A 27,125-nucleotide genomic window follows, 5' to 3' on the forward strand; every position below is an offset into this window, starting at 1 on the left:
GACTACAATAGGAAGTATATATGCACACAATACATAAATACTTGGTAATCAAGAGTAATGTCGATCGCATATTTCAATGCATCATGTAAACAAACACTGCTGTAAACAACATTCTACTGAAAGTATTTCATAGGCCATGTATACTTAAACATGTTTATATCAATTAGGCTACTTGGCGGGTATAGGAGTATTTTTTTAAAATTTTTTTTAACAAAATTAAACTAATAATATTTTTAGTGTTTATATATGTTACTAATGCGATGCATTTTTTAATTAAACGGACGTTTATTAAATTTAAACTGAATATACAATTTAACCAATCTGCAACATACGCCGTCAACTTGGTAAATTATCATTCGACATATTCGTAAATGGCAGCTTTATAGTTTGTAAGCGGAACATGTTGGGTTGTCGTAACTTCGGTCAATACTGGGCCGCTTGTGTTTCTTGATTTCTTTCTTCAATGCCCTCCTGTTCAAACAAGTACAACGATATTGTTTATATTAGAAAACACGACATTTACTTCTGTTATCCTTTTCTATATATAGTAGGGTGGGGGAAAGTGGGACACTTTTATTACATAATATCCAAATACCTCGTTTTACACAAACAACAACGATCAATGATGGTCGTGAGGATACGGTTTGATAATTTCTTTGAGTGTTTTTTTGTTTACTACCAAATTGGACGAGAAAATATAATGAAAAGGTGTCACTTCTTCCCCCCTTACTTTATTTATTAAAGAACTTTATTTATAACAAGCTTCTTGATACATAGCACACAGTATAGGCGGTATACCTATATTTGGTAGCATTATAAATATAATTTCTTAATACTGACACCCGAAGTGTAGGTTTTATTGAAGAAATTGTTTGAAAACTAAAAACAACAATTCGCTTACTTGAGTTTGCATAGGCAGCAACATGCTACTAGAAGACTCAGAATGAAAACTCCGGAAATGGAAATAAATACGAACATCAAAATAGCAGCTGCTTCATTGGACAAAGCAATTCCTTAAAATAATAGTAAAATATACATCTGCGGTGTTGAAAGGTTGCTAAATATATTAACTCACTATGGGAATTACAAATTGGCAGTCACCCAAAATTAAAAACTCACAAAGCTGTGTGCATGCAGATATGCTCATAAATAACACGAGGTATGAATTAGGAATAAATGTAACCTATTTACTTTCATGTGGCGGGGCAGCGACACTCGTTATACCACGGCTGTCCTGTTTTTCGTGATATAGTAGGGCGGGGAAAGATGGGATACCTTTAGCGCGTAAGATCCAAATATCCTGATCGTGTTTTAAACAATTAACAACGGTCGATGGGAGTCGTGGGCATATTGTTTTATAATCCTTTGAATGTTCTTTGTTTACTAATAAATGGGGCGAGAAAAAGAGTTAAAAGGTGTCCCGTCTTCCCCAACCCTACTGTATAACATACGGACACCCGTGATAGAAATGATAAAAATGTCCGCCGGGCAAAGATAAAAAATTGCGGTTATTTACTCATTCAACTATTGAAATATAACCACACAAGTTTGTAAGCTTGTAGGTTAAACCCACCAAAAATTTCAGCAACAGATGCTTCGCATACACACGGACCGGTCGGTTCACCAGGGTCGGTTGTACTTGTATTCGCTGGCAAAGTATCATTACAGGCAAAACCTGTTTAAAAATAAGAATAAGTTCACTTTAGCAGTAACTATTTTTTTTACTACATTTAAACTAATGTGACCATAGTTTATAGTGTTCCCGAAGACAGAAAAGGAAGGTTATTTTATTCTAGTGTATGCCCGCTGTATATATACTGATAAACAGGTAATGGTAAATTGGGAAAAGGAAATTAATACCTAAGGTTTTATAATAATCTCCCCAAAACTCCCAGCTTCGTGACGTCACCTCGTCGTGCGAGATGTAATGTGTCGATAGGTATGGCAAGGAATCTAAAGTTAACCGAGATCGACATTGTTGCTGTTCAGATGTCTTGTATTCGGGCCAAGTTGCTGAGGTATTGTCAGGCCAGTTTGGGTTACTGCAAGTATAAAAACATAAATAGCATTATCGGTTGGATGACTGATATATTGTTTAGTATACAACGTGTAAAGAGAAGATTGGATTCTAGACTCATTGCTGCCACCATTGGAGGGGTTTGAGACAAAATACATTACGGCAATTGGCAATGGGGTATGCAGAGTATGAGTTGTGCGAGAAGTCGTATTCAACTTTGACTTCTCTTCAGCGCATGATTCTTTCGCCCTTTACTAAAAAATTTCGTGGAGGGTTGTAATTCAATGAGTCTTTGACCACTTTTCCACACCTGACTCTTGTCAGGATTATTTACTGTAATCTGGTTACAGAGCTTTGTTGTTGCACAATAGGTAATACAAAAACAGTCGTATTCAAATAAACATATATATTAAAAAAACATTCACTCACAACTCGAAAGTGGGCACGAGGCGAATAAAACAGGACAATCATGTTGTAATTTGGCAGTTAATTATTCACTATAGACACATACCCTGATTTAGCAAAGTTGGTCCAATACTTCATTATATCTTTAGACATCGTATCATATTCGGGAGAAACATTGTATCCAAACAAATATACCAGTTCTTCTGAGATGGGTGCTCCAGAACTTGAAACGATACCTGACGAATCAACCAGCGAAAACCGATATTGAAAGATTGAGGAAACCTCACTTTCCATTCCACCTGAAATCTGTTGAAAACACAATAGTTGTGTATTGTTTGTGACAACTTTTCTAACGTAACATACGGATATTTGGGGAAACATCATAAAACACACTTTCTAAATTTCGTGGTATTAAATCCTAATAAATATAAGTATTATAAGCACAACTACTTGTATGAGAGCGAAGGTTTGTATATATATATATATATATATATATATATAACCATATTATCGATAATTACAGCATGCTTTCATACGAAGTAAAACAGAATACACATTGGAGATACCTAAATTGCGTTGGCGATTGTTAAAAACACGATTATTGGGAAATGTGGGATGTGGGTGCTAACGGTATCCCAACTTACCCCACAACACTATATATAAGTTTTCTTTTTAAATTTGTGACACTTGTATGTATATACATATCCTTACTTCTTGTGCCCATGTAAAGTAGGTTTGATCTCCAACCACGTTTTCTACGATATTTTTTATCTGGAACTTCTTCATAGTGCTGTTATTATCATCTTGGTATGCGGCGTAATATTTGAAATAATTCTGAACGGTGAATGAAATATATATTCATGTTATGTGTATTTATAAATTATATTACTTTAGGCACAGAGAAACTATTATTTATATAATTCAACTTTTAAACATGGACGTGACATGTCAGCAGAGGAATCAGAAAACACGATATACCTACAAATATCGTATACGTATGAATGGTAAACGCATATACGTGACAAACATGAACCGTGGGGGTAATATTTGTAACATCAAACACGCATAAACTTTCAACCTATTTGGGTCACAGATATTAGTGACAATGCTGAACCAAACAAACAAATTTGTAAATTCTTACAGAGCTCATACGTGTGATGTCATCATTTGTAATCAACCCATATTGCTGAGGAAAAGCTTCTTGCACTACTGACTCCGTCAATACCACCAACCAATCATCATCGTTAACGTTAACATTGTTCTCCTGGCCTGCTCCGGAATTTGATCCACACATAATATTTACATCTGCAACATGTTAATGTTTACTTTCCACGGTGCTAAACCTTTATCAATATTACTTTTTTCACTTGAACTGAAGTTTCCGACCGCCATAATTTCACTTGGAAATTCGTTGATGAAAGAGGAAGAGATACATGGATGCCAATCCTGCAATCACAAGCAATTTATATCACCGGTGTTTTGACATATAACGATAAATTTACAATTTGATCACATTTGTGAGTTTTGATGTGCAACAAATAACACAAAGAGTAACAAGTACAACTGTTCCATGAAAGGGGGTTGTTACATGGATACAAATCAGGTATAGTAGGGTGGGGAAGATGGGGCACTTTTTCTTTCAATTTTATCGTAGCATTTGGTGGTACACAAAGAATATTTAGAGAAATATCAAACCGTATCCTTACGACTCCCATAGACGGCTATTGATTGTTTAAAACATGGTAAGGATGTTTAGATATTATGTGCTAAAGGTGTCCCATCTTCCCCCACCCGACTATATGTTAATTAATATGTTTAAAAATGTTTAAGTGTCTATAATTACGATCATGCGACGTCCAATGAATGAACATACAAGATCACAATGTGGCCGACTTACCGAGACAACTTGAGATGAATTGATTAGGTTTTGTACCGAGATATTTTGCAAATTCACAGAAAGGTTTTCATCCGCTGACACTCCAGCGGACTTCAAAAACACTGTTAAGGAATTTAGACATGTTTATATTCATCGTCTTATAAAGGCTTAGATTTGATGATTGTTAACACTTTTGTAAATAAAATAAAAGTAGCATAACAAAGATGCCTTTGTGTAATCATAGCAGATAATTGATATTAGTAACCACCGTTCAATCATTACCACCTCGGCTTACATTCAAATGCGTCATTTGCTTGTTGACGTGACCACAGACTGTCGTCGTACGCAGCGCTTTGAATAATCACATTCGAAAATAATCCTCCGTTCTTTGGATAGAGGGCATGCATGTGAACGGAGGAGCCACCGGCCTCTTCACCAAATATAGTAATTTTAGCTGGATCGCCGCCGAAAGCCTGTAAAAAATACAACTCTTAGGTAAGCCTATTAAGAACCACAAACACAGATATAAGTTTTTAAATAAAATTTGTAATACCTTTCAGGACTTTTTATTGACTATTTACTGACTTGTGCGCATGTACATAAAATTAACTTTAGAATTACCTCAATATTGTTCTTGACCCATCTAAAAGCTTCAACTTGGTCCAGCAGTCCATAGTTACCATTGATGCCATTCTCCTCACCACATAGAAAACCCAACACTCCTAATCGGTAGTTGAACGTTACGACAACTACGTTATTGTCGCCCGCCAACTTTGCCCCTTTGTAAACCTTACCTGAAAATACACAAGAGAGCACAGCTCTAATGATTTCAATATGAAGAAGTTTTAAACTGGTCAACCTCATTATCGTTTAAATATATTCGTTTTTGATAGTTTTAATAAACGTTAATTGCATGGTAATTATGATGGGACACCTTTAGCACATATTATCCGAATATCCTGATCGTGTTTTAAACAATTAACAACAATCTGGGAGTCGTGAGAAAACGGTTTTATGGTTTTTTAAATTTTCTGTGTTTACTACCGAATGGGACGAGAAATATAACGGAAAGGTGTCCCATCTTCCCCTACCCCACTATTCTAATTTAGATTTAGGCAAAAAATTATTTTTGAAGTAATGAAATTTATAAACCATGATTCAAGTTTAGTCAAAGGGTACATAGGAATCGGGAATTAAGAATCGATAAGTGGATGATGTCTGACATCATGTAACAACCGGTCGACAGAAAGTATCCACATAACTAACTAGTATAGAAGCAAGGTCTATTTTTTAAAACGTTTTTTTTTTGTTATTAAAATTGTGGTTTTGCAATAACAGGAACTAAAAGTACCGGTTCCCCTTTGAAAGTTTCCTCCGTGAACGAATATCATCACTGGTAAAAGGTTGTCGATGTCCCCTGCTCGCCATGGGGTGTATATGTTCAAGAACAAGCAGTCCTCGCTCATGTCAGAGTACACAAGAACTAAAGAAAAAATATATAAGCATTTATTGGGAGTTAAAGTCACCATGGTCGCAGTCAAGCATTGGACAACGCAAAACACAAAAATCATAGCTTTGTTGTCAAAAATATTTTGTGTCTTCCGTGCCAGCGACGATGCGCAACACAACAAACCTAATAAAATAGGATCAAGTCTGCATCTGTTAACAATTGTACAGTGGCGTCCACACAGCTGTGTAATCGCAGCTTTGTATTTTATATATTTTCCGCAAAAACAATAGCCCATCCCGAAGTCGGCCCATCCTATACTTTACTCGGTATTTAAATGCAACTTATATGAGAGCCAGTAAAAAAATGATGTCATTATTATATGAAACACCATACCTTCGTCCGTTGTTTTTTGATCTTTAATTCTTTGTTGAGTTGTGGGGCTTGCTTGATAACAAGATGAACCATATTGATAAAAGTATTTTGTAGAATTCCATGGCAACGATGGAACTGGGGGTTCGAACCTGTTTGGGCCGATCGGTGGTTCTGCATACGGAATGCCAAGGAACTCGGTGACGGGCCGACCATAACTGCTTAACTGGGATAAAATAAACGCGTCAATCGTAAAATTACCACCGAGTGTTTAATAAACTCTCGTAAAAGCTGTATACGTTATAATCTAACAAGCTATTTGTTAGGACAAGGTAATATGTACCATATTACATCCTTCAATTTTTAACGTTAATACAATAACGGTAAAATTGTTAGGCAGAAGAAAATACGATAAATTTTATCAAACTACAGCAAGTTCTCGGTAACTTTCACAACTTATGTCTATTCAAAACAATATATAAAATTAACCGCAATTAAAGGCTGATCTATAATTGTTACCTGTCCTTGTGCCAAACCAAGTGTCGTGTTGGCAAGAAGTTGGCACTCGACCAACTTATACTGAAAGATGAAAAGCAACGCGATACAAATCCGCCACATTTTCTCGTCGTTTATATTCGAAATGCGACAGTTAAATTCGACTGCTAACGCCACGCCCGTAACTTATCTACTGAATAGTACGACATAGATCCAGGAACATTAAGCTTATGGAAGATGTAATGACATCATTTTACGCTGATGTTTCTTACTCAACGTAAGGTCGGTGAACTCGTATATCTATAAAGAAAATCCTTGTGCGTAACTAACACGGTAGGAGAGCATGTATTCAAACGTGTTCGAACATCTTGGTAAATAAACCCACCGGTTACCTAAAATGATAACCTATGACAGCCTCACATTATGTTTCATATCAAGCTGTTCCCTAAACGACAAACGTTGCTATAAGCTACTTAAAAGCAAACGCATATAGATAGATTTCTTTCATAAAATAAACCCTGAATTTAATATGTAGTTATTTTATCCCAGCGGTTTTTTTAACTTTCCATCACAGTTTTACGAAACGTATTTTCCTGCCTAATGAAAAAGCAATTAGCATAATAAACAATATAGTAGGGGGGGGGGGGAGATGGGACACCTTTCACACATAATAACCAAATATCCTGATCGTGTTTTCAACAATTGCCAGCGGTTCATACTCTATAAGAGCCGTGAGGATAAAGTTTTAGAAAAAAAATCGTTGAATGTTTGTTTACTACCAAATTGGAGGAGAAATAGATTAAAAAGATGTCCCATCTTCCCCCACCCTACTATAACTATAATTAATGGATAGACCGTAGTTGGTCTTCTCTGAATAATAAACATATAGATAAACTATTAAACTAATTGTTTTTTTCATATATAATGAACCATATGAGCGAACCATATTTTTAATGGCGTCTTGTTTTTAAATTTCCCTATACTCACCGTCACCCAGTACATCATAACATATATTGTGTATTTAGTGCTGCTGGAAATGGGAAGCCTCAGCCGTCATCTAAGACAGTTATAAACAACCGCAAAGATAAAAAAGCAACCGACATTTTCGCCACCATTTTAATCTTTCTTTTAGGCCTGACGCCATGTGGTGTTAGGTTTAACCGATAATAAAACTGAACTGCGTTTCTTACTCTGCTATTAAACATTCCGCAGCGTATTATGAGATAGTGTGGTTCGTAGAAGGTTTAACTGACAGTTTCAAGTGCGCATTGGGTAATTGATAAAAATTTGTAAACAAAATGTTATAACAGTCGAGATGAAAAGGCAACAAATATGTTGATCCCTATGCGCGTTTCCTATTACTCGAAATCTCGACATATTTCGTAAACCATTTTAACCTTCTTCGTTTTTTCACGGTGTAATTGACGCGCCAGTGCTTTGTGTTTGCTCGAACTTTTGGGGTTCGTTCTTGTAGGGATTGATTCCGTGGTCACGATAAACTACGGCGGAGATATGAGGATGGCAGGTCAAGATATAGAGATACAAAGTGCGTTGTGGGTAATTGAAGAAATGTGATGAAAATTAAAAGCGTTGTATTAGAAGGATTAAGCTTGCGGCACAAGGCATACGCGTTCGTGTTATTGCTACGTGAGGACATACATGTTTTACTGCTGTTTTTTGCAGATATAAGAACTAAAACTGGCCTAGATAACGTTTTCAGTCAAGTAAATGTGTAAAATGCGTTTTGGAATATGTACGCTGTTTTGTCAATATTGGTTCATATTGCGTGTCAGCGGGGGACCAATAGTAAATACAGATGCATCCTGGACGGAGAACAATACCGGACCAGACATGGAAACAACTACAATAGTTACAGACATACAAACAACTACTATAACTCAGACACGGGATACTACTTCGTTAACATCTTCGATTAAAATTGGAAACACAACAATCGACGTGTCTTGTAATGTCGTGAAGTAAGTTGGTTTTAATAGTCAATTTCTAAATCTAAGCTAAAAAGTTCAGCCCAACGCGTCGACTATGCCCGATTATAAAAATGAGTAATTTACGAATTTGTTAACAAATTGTTCATACTTTTTTGTTGTTTCAGAAATCATTTGGAAAAAGTCGCTGACAAATTACTTGCACTAGAAAATGAATTACCGAGGCATATCGCGTGTCAGATATTCCGTGACTGTCGTCTCGAAGACCAACCAGGTAGAAAATTGCAATTATCTCCGTTAGCTTGCCTATAAATACTTGCGGCGGTAATTTCTGTTGCGATCAGTGTACCGAGCTCTTTAAGCGAAAACAAATAATGCTAGTTGCCCTATCATTCAACGGAAACATTGGTATTCTCTAATGACAACCGCAACCATAATGGACGTGTTTGTATTAGGCCTTAAGGCCATATATTATTTTCAATATATGGGCTAGCCAGTGTTGGTTAGGGGGCGTTCTAATGAATGATTTTGGCCACGCGCCGAAACCATCTTGATGCCTTCCCCTGATACGTTCGAGCAATTTCGTAAAAGGTCGCCCACTTTGGTTATTACGCGAACGAGATTGCGAGTCGATTAACAGCAAACCCTTCGCATCTATACGCGTATAAAGAAACTTACTCTACAATTGAAAAGTTGTTGTTTAACCAGCCAATGAAGTGCTCCGACCACAAGAAAAGCGGTTTTACGTTTGGTGGGTTTTAATTTCAGAACATTTGGTTAGCTGTCTTTCGTGTGGCTTTGCGATAAGTCAAGCGCTTTTAATGACGTCACACCCAAGACTGTCGAATTTAAACTTAAGTCTTCTGGATTTTTAAAGCAAACAAACATAACATTATTGCTAAGGTATTTCGAGTTCGCAACCAGTTCAGGTTTGCGGTTCCCTTTTCCTTTAATACATGTCACTGTGATGACAACAGCACGCTCGTGTCGAAGTTTTCTCGGTAAATTTCAATCACCGGTTACCCTGTTTTCTCAAATGTCTGTCATCGCATTTCTAGTCATAGGTTATCACCGACCGCAGATGTTATAAGTGGCGCTATTATTATAGGAGGTATATACTTACTTCAGCCAGCTGGAAAAACACAAAAGTATCTTAATGTTGAATGCTATTCATAGCGATCTGCTGGCAACAGCATTGGTGCGGACATTAATTGTCTGCACGGTTTAATCTGATTTCCGTGCATGTTGTGTAAACAAATTTCGCATTAACGTCAATCATGTTATGTCGGGTAAACAACCTTACGTTATTGGTGTCATAAAAGAGCCGTGCCCATCGTATATTGGTTTCACCCTGTCGCAATATCAAGAAGATATCATGAAATAGCTAATGCCGCAGGCCGAGATAAATATGATAAACGGTCCACGATAAATTGCTTCTGTTGAAAAGGTGCATGTATGAACGTAGATATAAGCCCAGTAAATATTACGAATTTCCCCTACCAGGAAGTAAATGTACATTGAAATAAACTGCTGACTATACGGCAACACATTACTTTTGAACTTTTTGACCTTAGATTGCAGGATGGATAAAAACGACATTGTAACTTCGGTAATTATGATTAGCTTCTTCCCCAAAGATTAGAACCACAGCGAATTACGTATTTGTTTGCGTGTTTATCAATTTACCTATACTTCCCTCAATGCGGTATCGTATTCCAAACACTAAAAAAAAGAACACGCATCTTTTTATTCGACGGCTCGTCCACCAGAGCGGGAATTTTGTTCCATTTTTCATGTTTGAGAAGAACAAAGATGTAATATTAAATTTCCTCAATATATACATTGTGGTGTTTTATGGCCCCGTTAAACTTAAACGTATTTCTTGTGTGGTTATCGTTACTGTGAAAAATGATCACAGTCATTCACATGGATATATACAGCAGGGGGGATTTGCCAAGCTACTGTGGACAGCATGGGTGTCTGCTTCACGCAAACGAAACCGGGTCGAGTGGCTTACAGCGGCTGCCCTACGATTTTAAACGGGATCAATTACATAGGTAAGTAAATGTTAAGTCTTTGGTTTATGAGTTAAGTTGTGTGTTATTTTTGTAATATCTATTCTGTCAAGTCAACTCTACCGTGAATTGGTTACCCGCTAAGTTCATGAAGCGCAAACGGTTTTCCAGTTACCATGGATTCTATTTTTAAAATCTACGTCACCGATCATACAGCTATGCTTGCCTTTTGGTTTCATTAAAATCTCATTACCCGGGAGAAAGTCTCGATTGGTTTAGCGATTTTTTTAAGCCGGAACGAGGCCATTTCTTGATATCGTGAGTGCATGGGAATGCATGAGGATATTTCCTGCAATTTACCGCACAGGTTAAAACTTTGTTTTGTCATTTGCTGTCGTCGTGGAACCATGGTTACAGCACTTGTGTACGTAGGCTGAAACCAATAGCGTGGAAAATAATGACGTCCAATCAAGTTACTAAGATACGTATAGGTTTCTCTTTAAATAATTAATACGAAAGTATATAGAACAGTTTGGGAGAGTGTTACTTTATCAGTATGTGTCGAACTGCATGGGAAAGTTACGTTGACATTTGTTCGAGTAAATGTAGCGTGTAGGCTTCTAACATCACCATTAGCATTCATGGGCATAACGTCGTTACAAGTTTCAAAGTCAAAACAAACTCGTAAGCGTATTATGTAATAAGAACTGCTTTGACACGGTTTGAAACATCTTTAAAACCTGACAAATGCTCTTACAGTTAAGATATAAATTATGTATGTATTAAATAAACTTTACCCACTATAAAATAAACTGGTAAATAACCTTACAGTTAAGAATATTGAAACTGATAAGTGCTATAAGTGAAATTATATCAACTGAATTATTCAAGCATTAGGCGCTTAACAATAATAGCTAAGTGTGACGTCACAGAGTACAATACAAACTGGCCTTATGGAAACCGCAGGAATTTTATACTTGGCCTGAATAGCTTGGTTTACACGGGTGAAATGTTGCGTGACCAAATAAATTGAATATTTGCTGCAGGTAATTCAAGCAAGGAATGTTACATGAATGGAACTTGGGCGATAAAATCGAACTACGACAGTTGTATTCATAGATTAAGTCAGGTGGGTACCTTTAAACATCTGTCTGTGAACCTTTTGCAAGTTATACCGTAAAACCAGTCGCATATATATATCACACAGTTCAATCATGCGCCCTCTGCCTTGCCAAGACCTAAAACGGTTGTCTGTTATACATGTACACACACATGTCAGATGTCACTATACACAAACACATGTTATAACTTGGTTATGTGCATGTTATGTAAATAACTTATATACTTCAAGAACTGAGTTTTTTTGCAAAATTATGCAAGGTCTACAATAGCAGTAATAAAGTTAATCGGGAATGAAAATGCACACAATAAAAAACACATATATGTTAAACTTACACATTAACTTTTGGACGTCAATCTTTCACAAGAAATGCATCATCGGTGCGACCAAAAGTTAGTAGAGAACGGTGTTGCGACTAAACAGGGTAACAGTGAAAAAAGTACCAACTGCTTTTACCAACAGACGCGTTTAATTGTTATCAGAAAACTAAAAAAGCGCCGGGCACGCGGCGAACACGACATAGGCACAACAGTCGAGAATAATTAATAATGATTAACACCCATAAGTAGGTCAACAGTGATAACAACAATTTGATAATTTAAATACATTTAACGAATGAACGATAATAACACGACTAAACAAAAAAATTAAATACACATTAATATTACACGGATTTTGATAAACAAAAGGACATGGTGAATACACAAACGTGTCTACGTTTCAGAACACAAAGAAATAAAACACATAAAACAATTTTTAAATTGTTGTCAAATAATAAAGGTATAGTAGGGTGGGGGAAGATGGGACACCTTTTCATTCTATTTTCTCGTCGCATTTGGTAAAACAAAGAATTATAAAATCGTGTTCTCACGACTTCCATAGGCCGTTAAATAATAATTGTTTAAAACACGATTAGAATATCTGGATATTGTGTGCTAAAGGTGTCCGTATTCTACCACCCTACTATATTACTTTCTTTTGGGAGATATTAAAACTTAGTTTATAATCTGCAGCATCAAAACCTAAGCTTTTGTACATACCATCAAGCATCATCAACAGGTTGGAGTTACGAGGTAAGTCGCAGTGATCGCATTCACACAACTCGAATTAATCAAATGGGGAGCATATATAATACCTAAAAGTTCGTGAAAATTAAATACGGCCGCCATTTTATTTAACAAGGCCGTATACAGAGGTCCAATAATCTTTTTGACTGTTTTAGTGAAGTTAAACAACATATTTTGTTGTACGCTTGCACAATTTATGTGGAATGGAAAGTTTCGAAAACTGGATCATACCCACACTTCTTTCGTTATTAATGTAAAGACTAATATTTAAGGTGCAACACATTAAGCGGGATTAAACAGCATTAACCTAAGTATATCGTGTAAAGCAGTCGTTCCCAAATAGGGACAATCTTATAAAATGATAAGGACCAAACATAAACCCTCCCGGAATTCTATATACGTCTGTCGAGTACGTTTACAAAATATAAATTATTAAATCTAAATCATTTTACTTGCGTTTATTTTCAGAAGGAAATTTGTAAATATCACTTCGTTTCTTGGACTGTGTTGACAATCGTTGGAAGAAGTATTTCTTTGTTTGCTCTCTGCATTGCTTTTGCCTCCTTTTGCATACTACGGTAAATACCAAACGGATTTTATTGTGTTGTTTTAACTCGACGGGAAATTTTGTGGTGTAGCGAGTGTACCATGCTATAATTGTTTGTGCAATAATATAAGAGGGGCCATGGCACTTGGAAGAGTTATGAGACATATAAAACTTAATTTTGAAACGGCCGAGGTATATTTGCATAAATACATAGTAGGATGGGGAAATACGGGACTTCTTTAGCAGATAATATCCAAATATCCTGATCGTGTTTTAAACAGTTAACAACGGTTTATGGTATAGCCATGAGAACACGGTTTTATAATTCTTTGTTTTACCAAATGCGACGAGAAAATAGAATTAAAAGGTGGCTCATTTCACCCTACTACATTATACCTACTAGCATCGGCAACAGTATAAATTTTTTGGTCCGTTGTAGCCCAGCGGGTAAGGTGCTTCCTTTTAACTGGAAGAATCAAAACTTACCGCTGCTACCATTGTAGGCGTGTGTGTCCTTGGGCAAGACACTTTAACTTGTGGGCATATATGTGTATGGTGATAACTAATGTGTTCAAGCACCAACACAGGTACTTTTGCAAGGTAACTTTACTTTGTTTCCACAGACGCCGAAATTTAAAGATGATAATTCATTGGAACTTTGTCATGTCTTTAATCATTAGAAACGTCACGTGGTTTCTACTTTTCGGGGTTGGATTTTCAGGCAATGTAAATATGGTAAGAACGTGTCTATGTTGATGCGGGGCTTCATAATAGTTTTCATAGTTTCAAAGGGGGGACTGAAGTAACTGTTTTAATTAAGTCTGCAAATAGTCTTTATTAAGATTTTGTAAAAAATATGTGACGTCAGTGGCGCTTTTTGCTTTGAGTGAGCGCTTGTGGCAGCAAAGAACAAGCATATATAATGGACAAGAACGATACGACGCGTAGGTCGACAACTATACAGTAGATATACGATAATACTGTTTTTGACGATTGCGTTTTATAAAAAGACACAGAATTAAATAGTATATATAATCTGCTAGACTACTTTGATGCACATGCGTTTGGTAACGGCTTACTTTTTGAAAGTGTGGTTTCTCTTAAAATGCCTGAGTGCGACAACGCGAGCTTAAAGGGTTATATAAAATTTACTTTTGGTTTTATCAGTGACATTTTTTGCACCGTAGTTACCCCGAAGAAAGTTTTATAAATAGTAGAGTGAGTATACGCGTGGTACGCCACTTAGTTTTGTAATAATATATACGTCAATCGGCCATTGCTACGCTCAACTTTAAACAGTCACCAACCATTTTATAATATTTATCTACAGTTTCAACAAAAGCAAATTAGTTCCTTTAAAAGTCCTTTAAAAGTCGGAATCGACTCTCATGAAGTCATTTAAATGCCACATAAATATAGTTCGAGATCTTTAACGTGATTTATAGGAGTAGTGGGGTTTTCTTTTCTGCCGTGAAATTTAGATGTTAAAATCATCGTTTGTTTAAACCGATCTCTTCCGCCAGCAATCGATGAGTAAATATAACGAGAAAACAATTTACAACAAATATATAGTAACTTGGTGTAAAAATGTCAAACACAACAATGGGGTCCTTTAAATATACGACAGCACATCATGAGAAAGATGCGAAACTTAAACCTTGATTCCCCTTAACCTTCAATCAAATTCCCATCTGTGGGTTTTTGTGTTTTATGATTTTAAAGATGTTCCCAAGCTGACATTTCACGTGTTCAATATGCTATCTTCGATTTTTGGTAAATAATGACAAGATTATTTCAAGACAAAATCACGCCAGATAGATCGATAGAGTATCTTTTAAAACATCAGCTGCAATTGGTGATTGTGTCATTACATTACAATTGCCGTTGTCAAACAAGAGAGTTGCAATAAGTAATGTATTCGTATTTTATTTGCACACCACAATGTTTGTTTGAGATACGGCATGACCTTGACTTAGTTCATCTGCAAAGTGTCTTTCATTATGCAAAAATCCTCTCTAAATTCGTGTTAGTACTTGTCAATTTTACCCATAACACAGCAATTAAAGCTGTTGATTTTAAGTGTGCGGCTTAATTGACGTTGTCGAGACACTTGTTTGCATTAGTCTTCTAAGTTGGCAATATAACATCAAACAACTTTGTTAATTATATGTTGCTTTCAGGTCGGGTGTCGAGTTTTTGCAATCCTGTTCAACTATGCTTTGATCGTCACATTCAGTTGGATGATGGTTGAGGGAATTATGATCCATAGGAAGTTGGAAAGCCCGTTCATGTCGATGGCCGATAGCTTCTGGGGTCGGTGTGTCTTGTTGGGATGGGGTAATATACTCTACTAAATTTATTAAGATATTAAAATTCAGACCGTTAGGCTTTTGAATATCAAAAAAACGTTTGAATAAATTTTTAGGTGTTCCAATTCCCATTATGATGTTTTGGGCAATCTTGAAGGCGAAATTTGAAAACAAAGACTGTTGGTTAAACCACTCTCCCAAACAAGTTGATTACATTTATCTGGTGCCCATTGGCATTGTGTTACTGGTAAGAGACTGTATCATTCTTTAATCAGACCTAATTAAATGGACTTTAACATTTTTTTCTCTTGGATGTCAGAATCAAACGTTGGGTTTTACGTGCAGATAAATGGCTTCATATTTTGCAACTTCGTATGTATCTTGGCAAAGTGTCGTGGGCGCAAAGCAGCTTACAAACATAGAAACGAAGCATCAACAATACGATCAGTCTCTAAGGCTTTCGTGTTTTACTTCTCTCTTCTGGGATTGACGTACTTAATATTCATGGTGAATCCGAGTAACAGTTCAACCGGAGAAATTATTTTCATTTATACAAATGTGATTTTGGAGTCTTTTCAGGTAAATATTTTAATACAAATTGTAACAACCCCTCTACTATTATACATAAAAAGATGGCATGTTAGAAACCAATCACCAGTACATTATGTACACTTAATAATTGCTTATCTTAAAGATATAAACTCCATCGCTATATAGGGCTTCTTCATCTGCCTCTTCCATTGCTTTTGCAACACACATATGAGGGAAGCTGTGTTGAGGAGGGTTCAGACACTTAGAGCGCATGGTAACTTCCCATGCTTTGGCATTGGCATAGGTAAAAGTTATTATTATTACTGTATATAGATCTTTATTACTGTATATAGAATTATGGGTAAAAATCAAAATTTATAATGATTTTTAAGGGAGGCCAAGAATTAAGACTATCAAACCTTTATTAAAGGACAACACAAAATATATAATAAAACACACGAGGAGTTATTTAGCGATTCGCAAACAGACGGAGTAAAGTGGAACACTTAAACTTCACTAATAGTATTCTGCAACTTGTAGTTAACCTACCGAAATGGTTGTGCTATAGAGTCTTTGCCATGCGTTATATATAAACGATGTTGTTTTTTTGTTTTTTTTTAACCCTAATTGAAGCCCTACCCTGTCCAGCTTCCTCATGTTTGTATCTCAGTTTTTTCAAAACAAAAACTTGTTTTATGAGACAGGATCAAACTGAAGGAAATATTTAAGGCTATTTTTATTAAACAACGATACTGGATTGATAATCTGTACGTATAGTTGAGTGAGGGGTGATGGGACACTTTTTATTCTAGTTTCTTGTCCCATTTAGTCATAAACCCCACCTTACTCATTGTACTAAGTTATTTAAATGAATGGTTGACATTTATTTGTCCTTGCGTGAATAATGGTAACAGAATCAACATCGAGCGTCATAAAGTGTTTCCATTTCGAACTTTTTTTAAATATTCTTATTACATTAGGAGACCGATCTCTATCGCGGCGAACTTTGTCGCTACGCTTGAGTGGTCAAAACTCAAGCATGAATATGGATAGTGACGAAATGAGACATCCATTTAAACCGACTGAAGAAGAAAAAGGAAAAACTAAAAATTTCCTTACAGAGGTGTTAACTAGAACTCAAAGAAATGAGAAGATCCAAACAAGTCAAAATACTTTGCAAAGAGCAAATTCCGAATTGCAGGAAACAACATCATTTATCTGCAGTGCGACTGCCAATTCCAAAATCAAACTGCAGCATTGAGTTCACATTTCATTTTATTTATTTAATTAACTGCATCAAAAGTTCACATGCGTTCAATAAAGCTGTTTTACCTTTTTTTTACAAAGTTGGTGGAGGATCATACCTGTTCTGCATATACTATCTTGGGTGCTTGGAACAAAAGAAAAGCATTTCCTTCGTATATAGTAGGGTGGGGGGAGATGGGACACCTTTTCGTTTAGTTTTCTTCTTTCATTCGGTAGTAAACAAAGAACATTCAATGAATTATAAAACCGTATCCTCACGACTCCCACAGACCATTGTTAAATGTTTAAAACACGATCAGGCTATTTGGATATTATGTATTTAAGGTGTCCCATCTTCCCCCACCCCACTATATATGTTGAATTCGGTTATCCTGACTATTCCTACAATACCGAACAACAAAAACCAATGAGACATCGGTGAAATCTCTATTAATGTTCTTAAGTTAGGCGGTAAAATATACTGATTAAATATTATGCAATGAACCAGCATTTGATGATGTACGAAGCAACTCGTGCGCAATCAAAAGCAATAACAGTTATTATACATGTGATTGCAAAAGAAAGAGCGCGAGGCATTTGTAAAGCATGCAGCTCTCTAGCTGGAATTTACACCAGATACAAAATTACCATTAAGGTAGGATGAAATTTACATAAAAATCAGTTTTAAAGTATTATATACTTCTTTTATTTTTTTTCTTTATTAGGGGGATTCTGGGGACTCTTAGACATTCTGGGGACTCTTTGCATAACGCAATGAAAAATTTATTCGATGAAAACTATAAACTAAATTTAGCCAAATACATTACCATTATCACTTACTGTTCAGGTATTTAATGGTAGTCAATCATATAAGTTAGTGGGCTTACCTCAGAGATATATTTGCTACCGACTGTTTAACACCAGCGAATGTAAGTTGTATGTCGTCACAGCCCTGTATTCAGTTTATTACAAAACATGAATGTCTGAATGCAACACTTTGTCAAATCTTTTATAGCAACACCACCGAAAAACAATTTTTATCGAATATAGCATATTGATTTTTGTCGAAATGGTTGCAGAAAACGACAATGCACATAAGACGGTACAAGCAGGTGCATTAAAACAGGTGAAATACGTCACACGAATAAGTCGCGTGATAAATCTATATGTTTAACAATGTGGCACGGTCATCACGTAGCAGGTGCTGTTTTAAATTTGTGTTTATATTGATCAGTAAGCGGCTTAAATTTCTAAATAATAATGGAAAAGGTGCAGAGTGCAGATTCGCCATCTGAAAACCTCGAGTTCCACACAAGTAAATTAGGTCGGGCCACTAAGCTGAAGAATAGATATACGAAGTGCTTGTATAACGTTTTCTTTTTATTTAAATTTACTTGCAAAAATACATGACTTTATTGAATAAAATAAATGGACTACACAGGCTATAAAACAGGTTAATGAGTTTCAACCACATGAAAACCATATCAGGTTCGGAATTTGACAAAAACGAATAAATGAAATTCTGATGTGTCATCAGACATCGCTGCTGTTCTCGGTTAACTTTGTATGAAGAGTTTCTTCTAATTTGAATCCCATTAAATCTTTCCTGCGTTTAATATGTTGAACTTAGGTGGATGCCTAAACACATTGCATAACTAGTCACGAACTCGTACTTATATACGAAGTTTTAATAAACAAATCAGTACAATTGTTGTTTTTTTTTCAACCGTTTTGATTTATTGAACACTATAACCATCGCCAGTACCATTCGAGGCGAAAATAAACAGAATTTTCATACCTTGTTATTATTCCTACCACGTGATTATGATCATCTACAACCGGTAGGTGTCGCAAGCCAAGGGTACGGAATATGATGTAAGTACGGTGGAGGGAAAATGTTTCGGGTAAACTTACACAAGATTGATTGTAGTAAGGACTCTGAGACAAAGTTTGCAAAAATTAGGTAGAAATAAGATAGTTTTAATTGGGTTAAAGTTAGTAAGGTCACTACAGCTGGATCCGTGTTTAGTATGTAGTACAGTGGGGTAAGATGGGACGCTTTATCACCTAAAAAATATTCAATAATTCTGACCGAGTTTTTAACAGTTAACAACGGTATATAGTAGTCGTGAGGATTCAATTTTAAAATTCTTTGAATGTTCTTTGTTTACTACCAAATAGGACAAGAAAATAGATTGAAAAGGTGTCCCATCTTCCCTTGGGACACCTTTACCACATATTATATCCACATATCCTAATCTTTTAAACAATTAACAGCGGTCCACAATTAGTCGCAAAGATTCGGTTTTATAATTCTTTGAATGTTTTCCATTTACTACAAAATGGGTCGAAAAAATAGAATTAAAAGGTGTCCCATTTTTCCCACCCTACTATATAACCTTTACCAAGTCAAGGTATTGTTCACGCTCTGTTTCATGTTTAAATATATTTTCGATTCTCTTATAAGTTTCTTTACTGCGAAGAAGTCGATCAACGTGAATCTGTAATATATCATAGTTACATACATCGTTGAAAGATTTTTATAATCGGCAATATATGACTATAAAAGTTAGCCCACCGTTTGATAATGAAGGGCCTGTCCTGCGGTTGAACCATCAGGACTGTCGACGAAAATTTCATTGTGTTGCAACAACATACATAACTCCAGTCTATGTACAATAAAACACGTAAAGGCTCGGTGCGTTAGTTTCATAAAAAAATCGGTCCTCGGTTATAAAATAGTGGCAATTGTGTGCTATATACCATTTGTGACGCACTTCATGCCCAATCAATCTTCATGCCCAATCAAGTGTGATGTATTTTTAAAAGAAACAAACATAGTTTATTAACCTGGTAATTAAACCACATAGCACAGGTCCTTGAGAGGTATCTTTAATTACAGGAAATCCTCCATGCGTTGTTGATAGGAGCAATTTACATAGGCGACCAACTTTTTCAACCGGGTGAACTACAACAGTGTTTTTGGTCATTGCGTCACCGGCACAGTAAAGTTCTAAATTCAGTCTGGGAATAACACAAGTATGATCATGAAGTAATTAAAATTCTATGGTTCACGCAATATAAAGATATGGAACTTCAGAATCAATATTGAGACATAGGCATGTGTTAATTTATTGTAGCTCTTGGTCTAAAATATGGGCACCTGTTCGCAGTCTGCGTAAAAGGATTAAATCACAGCGTGCGCTAGAAAACATTAACGCTGTATTTTGTCTCGGTAATAAAAAGAGCCAAAGAAAGCAGGCAGTACACGATTACATAATTGCAATTTTCACAAAAACTCACAATTTTTTCTCTTTACTATACACCACAGGTTCGGAGTCAAGAAACGGAATGCATTTGAATTCCAGGAGTGAGTGATATAGTGGATGTGTGAAATAATCTCCCACCCATTTGGATATCATTATAGTTGACATCATTGGGAGCAGAAAACTGATGTCATTTGTTATTTCCACCTAAATGCATGTTGAAAAAAAGACTATCGTAGTGTGGGGTAAGATGGAATCTTGTTAGCACCCAAATCCCATATTACGTAAACGTGCTTTTAACAATTATGAACTTTGCCTTTAGATAAAATAAAAACATTAGACATTTTTTTATTTCTACCGAAGGTTAAAAAATGCTGGGTAGGATGATATACTGTTACCAAACGAAAACAACATTACGAAAACGGTGTTTCTAGTTAGGTTCCCGCAATATTGACAACGCTTCCCTATAAAAACTTTCTATTCTATGTGGGGGTAAGTGTAAATGTATATTCTCACCATGATAACAGTTAACGACATAGTAAGTCTAGATACTCCTCCGAAAAATGAAGCAGCCCCTATCAATGCCATGGCTCCTGGATCCATCCAAGCGTAATATGGATCCGTCTCGGGTGGGTGGATACCAAACCACGTGACCATAAGTTGACCAACAATGCGACCATATAAGGCCCCGATAAAACTAAGTAACAAATATGAGAGATAGTTCAGCACTGTAGGTATAAATACCTAAAATAAAAATCTTGGAACTATTTGAGCCCCATGTTCTCAAATGAACAAGATGGAATAATATTTAAAAACATATGGAAATTGTATTTGTTAAACGTGCATATGCACAAAATCATTAAGATAAATGTGCAGGGACGTCACAAACCCACAATGGATATATACAAAAAGAATTAGCTAAAATGTCCAAAATTTGATTCCTTTTAAAGCTTGGCTTATTGGTCGTTCAACATACATATTATAAAGTGGGGTAGGGGAAGACGGGACAGTAGGGTGGGGGAGGACAGGAATAATATCAAAATATCCTGATTGTGTTTTAAAAATAACAACGGTCTATAGGAGTAGAAAGGATGTGGTTTTTTTAGTTCTTTGAATGTTCTTTGTTTACTACCAAATGTGACGAGAAAATAGAACAAAAAGGCATCCCATCTTCCCCATCCTACTATATATGTACATGCATTATGAACTCTTGGTCTACAATTTCACTCACAGCATTGGAACGACCAATCCGCTGGATATTGATGTTCCCGCTGCCCAACATGCAAGCACATAATAAATCACAAGAACCGTAATTAAGACGCCGACCTGGAACTGGCGGTGTGTGCCGTTGGAAAACAGGTGCTTAATCGCCTGCTCACCAGTGACGAAAAGTAAGGTGGCAGCTGCAAATATACAACAAGGCAGGTGTTAAAGTAATAAGGTTCAAAATATTGAAATAGGCTTCTGTATACCTTCATTGTAGCTTTGATTATTTAAAGTCTTATTGCCATCAATGAACGACAGACCCACAGGACAAACGTATCGTTCCACGTCAGGTTCAGTACGTGGTGCACGGTAATCTTCCATCGCAACAGTGAGACACTGTGGGCCGTCGTGTCTACACAGCAGTAATCGTATACAAATTATACACACAATAAAAAATTCCCTATTACCTTGGGTCTTTTTGAATTGCTTCAATATTGCATTCATATTTGGTGCAAGTAAATCCGGCAGGCAGTAAAACAGAAACAGTGGCTGTTAAAATCTGCAAATATTTAAATTGAGATGTTAACATTAGATTAATCAAGCTTGGTGTATCTACTATCCCACTAAAAACCATCCAGTTCTTAACACAGAATACAGAGGCACTATCATAGTGTACCCATTTTAGACATAGATACATTTAACTTTATTAACAGTAATAACCACGACCTACCAGAGATATATCGCTGGTAGGCCGTGCAGTAGCTTAAAAAAAATTATACAAACTTATTATATGAGTTATTTATGTAATATTTCTTACCATTATGATGCAGGGTTCGAGAAATCGAACCACTTTCTGATTTTGCTGGGATTTTATTTTACTAAGCAATCTTCGTCGTAATCGAGCGATCTTTACGTTTAAAAAAGTAAACAGAGCACCCAGTATCCCACCAATGCAACCAAGTATAGCAGATGGGATAAAAGCCAAGATGTTTGTCGCAAGGTCGGTATCTACCTTTATGAATGAAATGTTGAGGTATTTTAAATTTCCTCAAATTTAGAACTAAAGAGTTTAGAAAGCAGTGGTCCAGAATAACTAATGCTTCAATGTTTGGCAACAACGTGTACGAGTGTCAACTACAAACGTTAGAATTGAGAGATTAGCACGCTCAGAAAGACGGTAAAATAACCATGTAGTCACTTCAGCATGTTTTGCAAGCGCAACAAAACACATTTCAGTTATATGTTGTGAAAATGTATAAAGTTGTAGGCCTACTGCTAAAATAAAATTACATGTCTGTCCACAGTTCATAACAATACTGCTTGAGCTATTTTACAAGATAAATAAATGTTTGACATCATTACTTGAAACATTATGTTTGTTTCTGTTGCGAAAAGTCCGAAGCTTCCTGTGTAGGTAAAGCCGTTGAACGCTGAGTTGAAAAGGTCGGTTGTAAACGTTGATATCATGCAGCAAAAAAACGTCTGCCATGATAACTTCATGTTCCAGAAAGATGAAACTTCTTCCATGGAGAACAAGAGGCCACCTACCGGTGCACCGAAAGCGGAAGACACACCGGCAGCGGCGCCAGCGGATATGAAGTTTCGTCTGTTGAAAAATTGAATTAATTCATTTAATACATTTGTCTATTACATAGTAGGATTGGGGAAGATGGGATGCATTTTCATTCGGGTTTCTCGTCGTATTTGGTGGTAAAAAAAGAACATTCAAAAAATTATAATAAAAACCGTATCCTAACGGCTCCCATAGACCGTTAAAACACGATCGGGACATTTATATATTATGTGCTAAAGGTGTCCCGTCTTTCTCGACCCTACTATATCCATATATAGTACTGTATTATCATAGTATACTGAAGAGATTATATACCATGGTTTAGTTACTACACTGTATAGTCCTTTATTGGTGGTAATAAACCAATACGAATCCGATATGAAAAACTAAACTGTCTAAGTAACCAAATGCACAAAAGCAAAGAAATAAAAGTTTGATTGCAGAGTAGTGACACACCTGTCTTCAGAATTTCGAAATCTTTGAAAATAAGTTGGCCGAATTCCGAAAGAGTCTGATTTAAATTGGCTTAGTCCAGCACCGATAAGTCCTCTGTTGAATTATATTTGGTTGATATAACAAAAAAATCCATAACAAAAAAATTCCGAGTAAAATATATTATAATTTGTATTATTTCTGATTTCAGATAGATTTCAATTTCAACAAGCTAAAACGCAACATACAGGCGTCTTATGCCTCATTTTAGGCCTTCGTCATACAACCACGACCCTTTGAACCAAGTCCACCTCTATAGCAATTGTAAACTTTTTCTATACGGCTAAGATATATCAACGCATCATAATACAAATATAGTAGGGTGGGGAATAAAGAGACGCTTTTTACTCTGCTTTCTCGTACAGTTTGGTAGCAAACAAAGAACATTCAAAGTATTATAAAACCGTATCCTCACAACTCCCATAGGCGGTTGTTAATTGTTTAAAACACGATAAAGATACTTGGATGATGTCTGCTAAAGGTGTCTCATCTTTCCCCAACCTATTATACCAACGTTAGATATTACCCGAGGTGAATCATTGGTCCTTCAGGCCCCACCGGCATACCAGAACCAACAGCAAACACGCAAGATATAAACTTCACCACCATGGTTCTAATGTTAAAGATATGCCGGATGATTGTCCCGTTTAAAAATCCAATCAACTCCGGGATTCCTGACCCACCAGCCGAGGGTCGCAGCCACTGTATTGAAGTGCACGAGTAAATGTAGCGTAAGAAAACAACATAGAGTATATTATCCAGCCGGGTTTCATTTTTTATCATCAAGATAAAGTATGAGTCGTACGCTGCTAATACTACCCAAGTTACAAAGCATATATAGTAACCGCGAGGTTATGGTTATATAATTTTGTAAATATTCTTTGTTTACTACTTAATAGGTCCAAAAAAGAGAATAAAAACATATCTCATCTTATACTTTACGCCCTAGGCTATAGAATACATGCTGATACCCAACTACAAGATATTGTCCTTTTAGGAAAATATACGCAAATACTTCTACTCTGTTTACTATCATTCGCGTTTTATCCATGATAAGGATTACCTTACTATCGTCGCTACTGGTATTTTTACCTAAACATTCCTATCATTAAAATAAACAGTAAGTTTGGATGTAGTATACCAACTTACCACAACTATAGCAGCAGCAGGAATGAGAAATATAAGACTGTAACCCACAGCGAACACCCAAGCGATTGCCAAACTATCCTGCAATCATATAAATTACAACACAATTGTTTAGCAGCTTATGTATTGCAACTAACCTGAAGATACTGGGTTGCATAGAACCACTTTGTGTCAGATATAAGATCGATCAGCTGGTGAAGAAGAAATCCGACGATTCCAACTGAGAATCCTATTAGACCCATCATAACCCATCTATCCCAGTCAAGTCTGTAACGTATAGTAGGGTGGGGGAAGATGGGACAACTTTGCATTTTAATTTCTCGTCCTATTTGGTAGTAACCAAACAACATTCAAAAAATTCTAAAAACTGTATCCACGCTAGTTCCGAAAACCGTTGTTAATTGTTTAAAACACGATCAGGATATTTGTTTTTTTTACGCTAAAGGTGTCCCATCTCCCCCCACCCTATTATATATATGAGTTAATATAAAGCATAATTGCTAATAATGTTTGAGCGATAAGAAATACTTTCTATGCTTGATATAAGAAGTGCGATATTTCGATGCATACATCAATTGTTGTTACAGAGTGAGCACAATTTGCAAATTTGTAAGAGTGATGTAAAAGAGTTTACCTTCTCGGTTGTTCTCGTACCCAGTTTTTGTAGGAAGTGCTCCAAGGAGGTAAGTAATCCAAACTGTCATATCTGGAAATAACAATTAGGTTAGCACCGTTTGGGACGATTTAACATTTGATAGTTTATTTTAATATAGTGAAAGTTGTTAGTTGCTGGTGCATAAGTTGTTCTTTACAGGAGCATTTTTAATGGATGACTGCGTGTCGATCAGTTATTATATAGTAGGGTGGGGGAATATGGGACACCTTTAGCACATAATATCCAAATGTCCTGATCGTGTTTTAAACAATTAACAGAGTCGTGAGGATACGGTTTAATAATTCGTTGAATGTTCTTTGTTTACCACCAAATAGGACGAGAAAATAGAATGAATAGGTGTCCCATCTTCCCCCACTCTACTGTATAGATTTATTAAATGAATATAAATGTAAACAAACTACTTTTGCAATTCTTCTCTTTCTTTGTTTGTATATTTGTGATTTACGAAAGCGCTTTCGTATTCCCTTCCTTTCGAAAAAAATCCTGAAAATAAATAAATCGCATGTAAACATATGTGTTGTGCAATTTTATGTATAGCTTTAAATCAAATGTAACGGCATAAATGACGTATATGGTACTTTGGGGTAAAGATGAAAAGTCGTTGGCATCTAAATCACATAGTTCCATAATCATGTTTTAAACAATTAATAAAGTTATTTTCGAATCGCGGAGCTACGTTATTTAATTCGGTAAATTTTCTGTGTTTATGGGAAAGGATGTCCCATCTTACCCCGCTTTACAACGTATCCTGTATTTCAGGGAGGTGCTGTATACATAAAACTCATTCGTATTTTTGCGAGTTCATAAGTTTGCTCTATATATAAAACTAAAAAACTATAATAACGTGTATACCGGAGTTTTCGGTGTCCGCCAGGTGACTGTCGTCTGTGGTATCATAGTCATAGCAGTGAAACGATAGTTTCGGTAAATCTTCGGCAACTATTCCGTTTTCTGTCTCTCTACCGCTCACATCGCCTCCTTCGTTCATACCTTAGATGTATTTTTTGATTGTTTTGTATTCTGTTTTTACATGCAAACGTTCTATGACTGACGCTTATTGATGGTGCATGCAACCGCTTAACAAGCGACGGCAAGTAGTTAATGATTACCAGTAAATGTCCGGTCACAAAATGGTACGCGATGTTTAATAATTCTCTCACTTCAAGCGACGGAGCTCGGGGAAGTTTATTTTAAAATATATTTTTTTCGGTCTTAATGGTATTTAAAGATAAATAACGTTCAATTTCACTAGTATTAAATAAAAAGGTATCGTTTAAAGTTTAAACCCTATATACGATTCTATATACTGTCGACTTTTTCGCGATTCGCAAACGAACAGTCGTATGATTTGGAGCACTTTAAAGTTCTTGATTA

The 27,125-nt window shown here is 36.1% G+C and overlaps 3 protein-coding genes and 1 non-coding gene across 4 annotated transcripts; 2 read left to right on the forward strand and 2 right to left on the reverse strand.

Annotated features, from left to right (window-relative positions):
- Window positions 1–107: 107 nt before the first annotated feature.
- LOC101243069 (liver carboxylesterase 2-like) lies at window positions 108–12,168 on the reverse strand. Its single transcript, XM_018811842.2, has 16 exons — window positions 12,029–12,168; window positions 11,711–11,811; window positions 6,637–6,912; window positions 6,142–6,343; window positions 5,650–5,781; window positions 4,920–5,092; window positions 4,594–4,771; window positions 4,320–4,420; window positions 3,781–3,868; window positions 3,564–3,727; window positions 3,134–3,256; window positions 2,529–2,728; window positions 1,861–2,042; window positions 1,574–1,675; window positions 902–1,013; window positions 108–471 (listed from the first exon to the last, which is right to left on the reverse strand). The coding sequence occupies exons 3-16, from the start codon at window positions 6,733–6,735 to the stop codon at window positions 381–383; spliced, it is 1,947 nt and encodes a 648-aa protein (XP_018667387.2). The 5' UTR covers window positions 6,736–6,912; window positions 11,711–11,811; window positions 12,029–12,168; the 3' UTR covers window positions 108–380.
- Window positions 2,230–2,343, forward strand: LOC113474294. Its single transcript, XR_003395953.1, has one exon. It is a non-coding gene; the product is annotated as a U5 spliceosomal RNA (small nuclear RNA).
- LOC104265745 (corticotropin-releasing factor receptor 2) lies at window positions 7,389–17,483 on the forward strand. The gene is made up of 12 exons (XM_009860414.3): window positions 7,389–8,591; window positions 8,726–8,832; window positions 10,499–10,615; window positions 11,620–11,702; window positions 12,707–12,766; window positions 13,229–13,338; window positions 13,931–14,042; window positions 15,488–15,644; window positions 15,733–15,863; window positions 15,962–16,195; window positions 16,334–16,451; window positions 17,128–17,483. Exons 1-12 carry the CDS (start codon window positions 8,341–8,343, stop codon window positions 17,406–17,408), a joined length of 1,761 nt encoding a protein of 586 aa, XP_009858716.1. The 5' UTR covers window positions 7,389–8,340; the 3' UTR covers window positions 17,409–17,483.
- A 1,251-nt stretch (window positions 17,484–18,734) lies between these two features.
- On the reverse strand, window positions 18,735–26,828 carry LOC100178914 (chloride channel protein C-like). The gene is made up of 19 exons (XM_009860415.2): window positions 26,604–26,828; window positions 26,153–26,234; window positions 25,710–25,781; window positions 25,213–25,342; window positions 25,079–25,156; window positions 24,456–24,631; window positions 23,894–23,986; window positions 23,227–23,470; window positions 22,682–22,876; window positions 22,332–22,423; window positions 22,131–22,276; window positions 21,890–22,061; window positions 21,175–21,355; window positions 20,696–20,865; window positions 20,243–20,416; window positions 19,971–20,061; window positions 19,798–19,893; window positions 19,191–19,330; window positions 18,735–18,998 (listed from the first exon to the last, which is right to left on the reverse strand). Exons 1-19 carry the CDS (start codon window positions 26,737–26,739, stop codon window positions 18,926–18,928), a joined length of 2,541 nt encoding a protein of 846 aa, XP_009858717.1. The 5' UTR covers window positions 26,740–26,828; the 3' UTR covers window positions 18,735–18,925.
- Window positions 26,829–27,125: the final 297 nt, after the last annotated feature.

The sequence above is a fragment of the Ciona intestinalis genome, chromosome 5, assembly GCF_000224145.3.
Source record: "Ciona intestinalis chromosome 5, KH, whole genome shotgun sequence".
Lineage (NCBI taxonomy): Eukaryota > Metazoa > Chordata > Ascidiacea > Phlebobranchia > Cionidae > Ciona > Ciona intestinalis.

What these genes read in the sequence shown, in the direction of transcription:
- LOC100178914 (XM_009860415.2), bottom strand. Translation starts at nt 26,739, where the DNA reads ATGAACGAAGGAGGCGATGTGAGCGGTAGAGAGACAGAAAACGGAATA. An exon ending in GGCGGACACCGAAAACTCCG is followed by an intron (nt 26,235 to 26,603) that starts GTATACACGTTA and finishes ATTTATTTTCAG; the next exon opens with GATTTTTTTCGAAAGGAAGG. An exon ending in GAAAGAGAAGAATTGCAAAA is followed by an intron (nt 25,782 to 26,152) that starts GTAGTTTGTTTA and finishes TGTTATTTCCAG; the next exon opens with ATATGACAGTTTGGATTACT.
- LOC104265745 (XM_009860414.3), top strand. Translation starts at nt 8,341, where the DNA reads ATGTGTAAAATGCGTTTTGGAATATGTACGCTGTTTTGTCAATATTGG. An exon ending in CAACAGGTTGGAGTTACGAG is followed by an intron (nt 12,767 to 13,228) that starts GTAAGTCGCAGT and finishes GTTTATTTTCAG; the next exon opens with AAGGAAATTTGTAAATATCA. An exon ending in ATGCTTTGGCATTGGCATAG is followed by an intron (nt 16,452 to 17,127) that starts GTAAAAGTTATT and finishes TTATTACATTAG; the next exon opens with GAGACCGATCTCTATCGCGG.
- LOC101243069 (XM_018811842.2), bottom strand. Translation starts at nt 6,735, where the DNA reads ATGTGGCGGATTTGTATCGCGTTGCTTTTCATCTTTCAGTATAAGTTG. An exon ending in TTGGTTTGGCACAAGGACAG is followed by an intron (nt 6,344 to 6,636) that starts GTAACAATTATA and finishes ATTTTATCCCAG; the next exon opens with TTAAGCAGTTATGGTCGGCC. An exon ending in ACATCACACGTATGAGCTCT is followed by an intron (nt 3,257 to 3,563) that starts GTAAGAATTTAC and finishes TTCACCGTTCAG; the next exon opens with AATTATTTCAAATATTACGC.